Raw genomic sequence first — 8,997 nt, 5'->3', positions numbered from 1 at the left:
CTGGTTGTAATTGTTGTTATCTCTACTCACCTCGATCGATTTAGAATATGAATCTTATACGCGCTAAAAATGGATGCATAAATAGTGAATTCTTCGACGTACTCACCGGTATTTTCCATTCACACTCGTACGCCTTTCTTTACTATTAACGATCAGTTTTTTGTTTCATTCAAGCCCGACAAAAATACAGCCTATTTACAGCTTAATGTCGAAGCGTTGTACTTCCTCGAATTTAATCGTTTCAGACATACGTAACATTAATGAATTCTTTTAATAACTCTCTTATGGCATTTACAATGTTTTGTCCACTGCACTGTAGAAATTATGCAAGAAAACAATAAAATATATAAGAATTATAATACAAATTATATATTATTATATTTAATTTTTTTAGACTTATAATAGACTAATCGAGTGGAGTGTTTAATTTCATAAACGCACAAATTTTAAGAGAAAATTATGTAAAATTTTCTCAGATTTGTGATAATTAAATATATTATATATACATATACATATAATGTTATATATATAGATATATAATGAAATATATTTAAAATTGCGAATGAATAATTTTTTTAAACAGTTGCAGCGGATAAAAGCTTTTCAAATATGCACGAGGCCAGTTTATCCATGCGCCCAACATGTCGTATCGTAACTTCTTCGACAAAAACGATCGTCTTACCATCTATACAACACTGTACATCGTTAATCGAAGTTCTTATAAAAAAAAAAACTCGATTATGTTCCGAATGCTAGCCGAGTGATCAATGGACGTCCCTTTCGGCGCATGAAAATATGCTCATGCAGCTCAAGTTTAAGGAAGAAAAAAAAAAAAAAAAGAAAACGTTACTTACCATGATTAGCGGACGTAACCGGTCGGAGCAGTCCATTCGCTCATCGGCCAAAGGCGTTTTCCTTCTACTCGATAAGGAAAGTCACGCATACATCTAAATCTAGCGTTACACGCTCAGCCGACTCTTCGGAGTAAAATAACCGAATTGTGTTCGATGCGTCACCGATCAGTCGCGCGTCAACGAGTAAAATTTTTCGCGTTATATATTTCGAATCTCGGTTTCGATCACCGTTCGCACTTCATCACTTCGTTAGGGTTCGAAGATAATGTCCTGCCGTTCATCAAGCGCGGGCAAGATCACAGAAACAATTCTAAGGCTTATCATAAATCAATCGCGCGTTCTGTCGCGATACCTCGTCGATTTACCGCTAAATGCAAGTGGAGTCCGGATGCTGGCTGGCGGACTTCCTCGTCTTCTTCGGCTCCTTCGTCGTTAATTCCTGAGATGGTCTGCGCGGGCTGCCTAGCGTCACCAAAGCGGACGCCACGGCTAGGCCAGCGCTCTGTCCGGCTGGCGTATAAGGCTCGCCGCCAGTCGGCAATCTGACTAGCAGAGACAGAACCGCCGCTCTGTTGCCACAACAAGGCTCCAGCGCGATCGGACTAGGAGCATCCTGCATGAAAAAAGCAAACTTAATAAAAAGAAGTAGTTGAACCTTATTCTAATTACGACACTGGTTGCAAGACATATAAGAATTCACATAAGAGTAAAAGAAATAAAAATCTAAACTTCTTGAAAGGTGTGTAGTCTTTCTCTGACAAGTAAACTATTTCAAGTGTCAGACGCCAATTTATTTCATACTTTGGATTTTGATTCGAGATACCAAAAGATGATTTTTCATGTAAAAATTAATTGTTTAATATTAATCGCTTATACACAATATTTCATTTTTATAATAATGGAATAAACTATTTCAGAAAAGAAATAACGAATTTCTCCCAAAAAAATGTTTCAAACAAAAGTTGCTTGATTTCAAAGAACATGTAAAATAGTGATTCATTTAACCTAGGAGTTCCTACAAAGGTTTTATTGACGTTAACTAAATTTTTCATATAATATTATATGATTTTTTTACGTAAATCGATTCCTTTTTTTTATTCTGCTGCTTTATTTCTGATGAAGATCACTATTTTACAGGTCCTTCGAAACCAAGCAACTTTTGTTTGAAGCAACTTTTGTTTGAAACATTTTTGAGTGAAATGCGTTATTTCTAAAGTATTTTAATTTATTTACCTATTATTCTAAAAATGAGATACCGTGAGATAAGCGCTACGATTAATATTGAGCAATTAGTTTTTGCATGAAAAATCATCTTTTGGTATCTCAAATCAAAATCCAAAGTATAAAATAAATCAGCGTCTGACACTTGAAATAGTTTACTTGTGAGAGAAAGAATTCTCTTCTTCTCTCACTATAAAATCATTTAACATTAAAAGTGTTATTAATCAGAAATGGGCGCACAGATAAATATTTCAATTACGAAAGTATATGATATCTAAAATATTTAAACTTACCTTCTTCTTTTTACGACAATTAGTAAAATCAGCATCACCACGTTCCGGATCCGAGTTCTCAACGTCGCGTCTCTCGATTTCTACCAGAACTTGACTAAATGCCCTGCTGGCCATCTGTTCCATCTCCAGGAAGAGCCTTTGTCTTCGTCGATACATGTCGTATTTTTGCTTGATCTTCCAGAGAATGGCAGCCACCAGTAGCAGAGCGAGGAAGCACCTGTGCGGTGGCATGTAATCTCTAGTTTACAAGTAAGTACTGCCTGAGGTTCAACATGGCAAAGAGAGTATGGAAAATTTGGAAAAAAAAATAAAGCGTAAGCGGCCAACGGGACTGTTACGTCTCTCAAGATTTACTTGTCGCGCGCTTATATTTAGATTTAACTCGTAATTTAATAACTCGTAATTAGCTCGCTTCAATTTGGATCAAAAAAGTCACGAAATCCAAGTTATGGTACTCACGTGCAGAATGTAATGAAAAACTGCTGTAGATTCAGTTTGGAGTACTGAGAGAATGAGATCTGGATCCACAGTGGCGGCTGAAAGTCGTAGACGTACACGTAGAACGTAGTGAGAGTATTGTTGTCCTCGCTGCCGAAGTTGTAGTCCGCCTTGCTGAAGCGATGCTTGTACATGGTCGTTGTGCAATTTGCGGCGGTCAGCAGCGACTTTTCCTGACTGTTCACTTTCTTGATGGTCACATTCATCTTGGCGAGCACGGAACACGTGATGGAGAACTCGGCGTCGATGTCGGACTTCGGTGGCGAGTTCTTGAAGTTGATCGCCTGATAGTGTCTGTCCTCTTTCTTGCTCAGATTAAACGTAAACTGGTAGTCAATAGCCAAATCATCTGAAACGCAAAGACACGGGAGAGTTTTAATTATAATACTAATGTTAAAGTAACGAGATAAAATATATTCCATCAGTTGACAACTCACAAAAACAGGATCCTTTATTCGGATCTCCGTGATAGAGACCAGATACGTCGCAACGCTCGCAGTGATCGCCGATAATGCCTTTGGTTGTGCAGAAACATTTGCCCGTCTCGGTCATGCATTTAGTACCTTGGTTGTTGCAGGCGCAAGCTGTAATAAGAGGGCACAAGTGTCCAATTCGAATCGTCTTGTCTTCTTCTCGTTCGTGGCGATTGCAAGTGATAATGGCATGACGCGTAGAAAAAAAAGAAAGATATTACGTACGCTGACACGTAGCTCCATTAAGTGGATTACCATAATAGCCGTCTTGACATATGTTGCAGTGGGTTCCATTGGTCATGTTTTCGCACTTTATGCATGTACCATTTGTATGACACTTACTGTGACCGTTACACTGACAAACTGTGAGAAATCAAGGAAATCGAGTTAGAAACAGCGATATAGTAACATATATCAAAGTAGTGTTAGGCTGATCTACAATGTGCTCTTTGCTTCCTGCTTTTTACCTCTTGCCCTTTTCCCTCTTTGTGACCGTTTTATCGACAATCGTGTTTCTTGTCATGTGTTTCCTATCTCTTCCAAAGGTCATCAATATTTATCCCAGGCGAAAATGAAGGATCAGGATATAAAGGCAAAAAGGCAAGGGTAGTAAAAAGTAATGAAAAGCAAGAAATAAGATGCAAAGCGGATCTAAAGAGTTGTTCTGGGGAGGGGGAGGGGGGACGAAATGTGCACATTTAGTTATTATTGTCGTTAATGTTATTTTTAACGATATTAATTAATTGAAACATTTTTATCAAATACATAAGTTAAAAATATAATCAAATTTGTAGTCAATTGAGTGAACATTATTTAGTCTCAAATAATCTCTGATAATTTTTTTTGTCAACTTATTTACAATCGATTTTTTCCAATATACGAAATTTGTTTGGAGAGCTCTGGGGAGGAGAGGACGATCGCCCCCTCCCCTTGTATCCGCCATTGAATTGCAAAGAGCACAGTTGTAGATCCAGACTTAAGATTCAACAAAACAATTTGCTTACATGGACATTTTGTGAAGAACCAACGATCGCGTGCACACGTGCTCGTGCTTTTGCTGCTGGGACCACGGGCTCCGCCAGGCATACACAAACCTTTCCCGGTTTCCGATCCGTCGTCGCACCAGCCGCAACCGGGATCCGATCGGCAAGAGGCGCAAGACAGATAAAAACTGCACCATTCCTTACCGGTCTCTGTGGCACGACACCGGGCGTCTATCGTCGTCCATTCGCGACATTGCCCGTACGGAAAGCTGACCGGGTACGCGTTCTTGTCCACACATTTGGCCTCATTTTGACACCAGATACAGTCGGATTCCGTGCAATTGCGGCACGACGTGTACTCCACGCATGGACTGCGGCACGTGTCCATCGTGGTCAAACGCTGCGCCTGGATCGTGCCGTTTAACACGCTCACCTGTTTCAGAAATTAATAAAGAAAACTAATTAATAAGACTAATTGTCACTTGCTTAATCGTTAATCATTTTTCTCACGGCAAACTTATTATGCATCACATTTAAAAATATATACTTATAATCATTCGCTATGTGAAATATTTCGAAAAAATTATTTGTAATAAATATTTCGTGTTATTCCGTCATCTTGTACAGCCAATAAAGTGGTAGAAGTAGTAATATACAGGGTTGCCACAAAAATTGAATTTTAAAATTTCCTGACTTTTCCAGACAACAGTGGAAAATTTTCCATGATCAATATCAAATATATAATTCTAAATTTTAATTTTAAAAGATACATAAAAAAAGTAACTTATATTATTAGAAGCAACATAAATTTAGAAGTTTAATAACATAATATAATTCCAAATGCAAATTTAGACCAACAAAGTATTAACATCGCTTTGACATTGATGTTATCCATTAAACTACAGAAAAAAATTTCTTTGGTATAACTGAATTTTCCGTTGCTTGGAAACCAGACAAAAACTCAGTGATAAAAGCAAAAAGATTCTTATAGACATTTCTTTAATATCGCTAAGTATTCAGAATATTTTTGATTGCAATAACAGAGAGAAGTCTCGAACAAAATCGTAATTTTCGAAAATCTTTTCGATTTTATTACAAAATTATTTTATTCTGTTATTGTCTATTGTTTAATTCTAAAAAAGGATTTTCAAATAAAAAGAAGCAATACATAACAAAAACATTGTACAAAAATTGAGTTTTGTCGATAAAACAAATAATCCCTGTAAGGAAATTGTGAGCAAAGTTCGAAATTTCATGCTCTTTCATATCTTTCCTTGACTTTTCCAGGATTTCCCTGACCAAATTCAAATTTCCCTGACTTTTCCAGGTTTTCCAGGTCTGTGGCAATCCTGAATATAGGCTCTCACATGTACCTCCCGAATTTTCGACTGAGGTTTGCAACGGTCGGGTCCGTTGGACCACGACCAGATGCAACGCGGATTGCTGGAGCAGGCATGGCACGTGTGCAGTTGCAAGCATTCGATGCCGGTGTTCTGATCGCAATGATCCAGTTCTGTGACGGCCAAATTCGGCGAGTTTGGATTGTCCCGGCAGCTCATGTGCAGGCAACTCTTGCCGCACCACACGCAATTGTACGAGGTCTGCACGCACGCGACGCAGTCGGTGAAGAGTTTGCAGAGCTCCGCGTGCGACGTCATGCCACGGGGCGGCTTGTCGTCCAGGTTACATTTCATGTAAGCGCCGTCGTGCTCGTCGTATTCCTTGTGATCGAGCACGTGCTGCGGTATCGTCGCGATCGGCAGGCATTGACTCTCCCGCTTATGCCACACGCACTTCACGCCTATCCTCGCATTCAGGCACTGATTCTGATTCGATAACGGCTCGCAGTTGCCGGGGCTATACCTGCGCAATAGCAATGTATCTCAACATCTGCAGATAGATAAGCAACTTTCGAGTTTAATCCGTAAAGGGCATCTCAGTGTGCGAATTCGTACCCACAAAATTTTCACAAAAGCAGTTTTTCCAGAAATAATTTTGTTTAACACGCAGTTCTGAAAACAATTACGTTTTTTTTTTTTTCAAAAATTTAACCTTACCAATCGATTGGTCAAAAAATTTTACATTTCGCTTAACACGCGTTTTGCATTAATTTTGCTTTTTATTTTCAGAAGATATAAAACTTTAAAAGCGCCTGGTGCGAATTCGCACTCGGGTGCTTTTTACGGATGTTCAAAAGAGAGAACGTAGCCTCTACGGGTTAAAGCAAGATATATTGGATCGGTACCTCAACATGTCAGAGAGCATTTCACCGTTGAAGCCGCCGTAGATATACATCGACTTCTCGAAGACGGTTGCGCTGTGACCGTAACGCGGAAGGTCGCTCATGTCCCTGGGCATGGTGTACTGATGCCACGTGTCGCACGTGACGTCGTAGCCGAGCGTGTCGGCCGAGTAGCATCGCGCGCCGTGCGACTGCTGCGTGTCGTTGTGCATATTACCGCCGAACACCAACATCAGTCCGCTCGTGACGAAGGTGGCCGTGTGAAAGAAACGCGCCGACGGCGCCGACGTGAGCAATCGCCATTCGTAGAAAATAGGATTATACGAGTACAGCCGGCTGCTCAAAATATGCGTGCTCTGCGACTCCGACACGTAACCGCCGTACACATAAATGAGACTCGTGAGAGGATCGTAGGCGGAACTGTGCCCGTAGCCGCCCCTCACCGGGAAGCCGGTCGTCTTGACGATCTGCCACTCGCGCGTACCCAAAGAGTACTCCTGGACGGTGTTTAAGTAACCATACTGCGGCGAATAGCCGAATATCACAACCATCTTCTCCTTCTTGTGATGGCTCACCCGGGTCGCAGTGTGCCCGGCTACCTGTAAAGACGATTCGATTTTTAAATCGGGATATTATCGTGAGATCCAATTAGGAGTTGGAAAATAAGAGTAAGCAAACATATGTAGATGGTAGGTAACGTTTGTTTAGAAAATTTCCAATAATTAAATAATTTGTCACTGACGATAAAAATTACTTTTGTCATCTTACAAAATTACTTCTTCAGAATAACTTTCTCAATTAAATTATTAATTTATTAATTTAATTGCCACATTCTCTTCGGACTAAGTAAATGCTCTCGCACCTTTAGTGGGCCACATATCGTCTTGTTGTGGCAATTATCGTGCACGGTAACGTTCTCCCAGACCTTGGCGGACACGTCGAACGCCCAGACCTCGTTGGTCACGGTGGAATTCTCCACGACGCCACCGTACATGAATATCTTGTCGCCAAACAGCACGCACGAGTGCGCGTACCGCGGTAACGGCACACGTCCCTCGACGTGAGGTGTCTCCCAAACGTTGCCGTTATAATCGTACACGTATATCATCTTGGCACGATGGAAACTCTCGCCGCCGACCACGTACAGCGAATCCTTCCAAACGATGGAACAGTGACTGGCCGAGCCTTCCGGCGGTAGATCCTTGTACGTGACACTCTCCCAAAATCCACGATCGCCTTTTTGGCTACAGTCCGCACCTGCGACAACCGTGGGTAAATGAACTTGCGTATAAGATTATGCCTGCTATTTATTACACTATATTTCTAGTTCGAACAAGAATAGCTCGTGTTTATCACTGACAATTACTCCAGATTGCAAACAAGCTATGCTTGACCTGGGGAAGTGAGTATTAAAATGAGCATACACCACGCAACATTCATTATACCAACGCTGATTACGCTACTATAATTATGATTGATATAGTTATGGATATGTAAGGTAATATCTAATATTAAACTTGAATATCAGATATCATAATGTTTATCGATCGCGTGTACTAAAAAAAAAAAAAAAATATTACGTCAGTAATGCTATTATCCTAGATTGGATATCTGAAAGAAAACATGTATTTATCAAATCGAATGTATTTACCAATGTAGCTTAATTTTATCGCATCGTTATATTGACTCATTGCAGATCTCTCTTCTACGAGTATATGTGATAACCAATATAGTTATCTTACTCAATAGTTACCGAAAGATATTTATATTTAATTTCACTTTCAAGTATACGTAAAGTGTAATTTCCAGCGTCTCCTTATCAACTATAAGTCCCCGAATCGTTAACGTCCTCGTTATCTCTTTACCTTTATGGCCGTTTTTACAGCGGCAATGATGACTCTCGCGATCACACTCGCCATGCGGGTACGTGCAATTGTTCGGGCATACCTGCACGTCGCAGGCCTCACCGGTCCACATGGCGTCGCAGGTACACGTGCCTTCGATACACACCCCGTGGCCGGAACAGTCGATATGGGAGTACCTGCAAGAAGCAAACGCACGTGTGTACATTGAGATATCATTGAGTCAATATCTTGTCTTCGTGCGACGCGATGCTACCGTGATGATCTAACCGCCGTTTATTAAGCAAATACACTTGGCTCTCGTGCGCTATTTACCCGATACGCGATACAATGTTTGCCCCTATTAATTTCTTCCTATACAGATGACGAAGGTTGCTCTCGATATTTAAACGGCACGCGAGATAGAAGAGTAAATATAATTCTGGAAAGACGTGCAGCAGCAGCGTGACAGACGATAGCTCGGATGATGGATCCTCTGACAGAAATAAAGTCAGATTTTCCTGGGAGAGTGCTGTATAAGACAACAGTATCAAGGTAGAAGGAGATCACCCTCGTCCCCCCCCCCCCCCCG

At 40.6% G+C, this 8,997-nt stretch overlaps 1 protein-coding gene across 1 annotated transcript in view; it reads right to left on the bottom strand.

Moving 5' to 3' along the window:
• Positions 1–519: 519 nt before the first annotated feature.
• LOC105460100 (attractin-like protein 1) overlaps positions 520–8,997 on the bottom strand; it is a 26,461-nt gene continuing 17,983 nt past the window's right edge. Inside the window, exons 3-12 of the mRNA XM_011706541.1 lie at positions 8,430–8,605; positions 7,427–7,821; positions 6,568–7,163; positions 5,696–6,185; positions 4,344–4,755; positions 3,565–3,702; positions 3,304–3,450; positions 2,828–3,215; positions 2,369–2,585; positions 520–1,467 (exon numbers count right to left, since the gene is read on the bottom strand). Coding sequence (XP_011704843.1) covers positions 1,222–1,467; positions 2,369–2,585; positions 2,828–3,215; positions 3,304–3,450; positions 3,565–3,702; positions 4,344–4,755; positions 5,696–6,185; positions 6,568–7,163; positions 7,427–7,821; positions 8,430–8,605 — 3,205 coding nt within the window. The 3' untranslated portion in view covers positions 520–1,221. The remainder of the gene's footprint in view (positions 1,468–2,368; positions 2,586–2,827; positions 3,216–3,303; positions 3,451–3,564; positions 3,703–4,343; positions 4,756–5,695; positions 6,186–6,567; positions 7,164–7,426; positions 7,822–8,429; positions 8,606–8,997) is intronic.

The sequence above is a fragment of the Wasmannia auropunctata genome, unplaced genomic scaffold (genome assembly GCF_000956235.1).
Source record: "Wasmannia auropunctata unplaced genomic scaffold, wasmannia.A_1.0 LD329035.1, whole genome shotgun sequence".
Lineage (NCBI taxonomy): Eukaryota > Metazoa > Arthropoda > Insecta > Hymenoptera > Formicidae > Wasmannia > Wasmannia auropunctata.
Note: the sequence above shows the minus strand (reverse complement) of the source record. Positions and strands in the feature narration are given on the sequence as shown.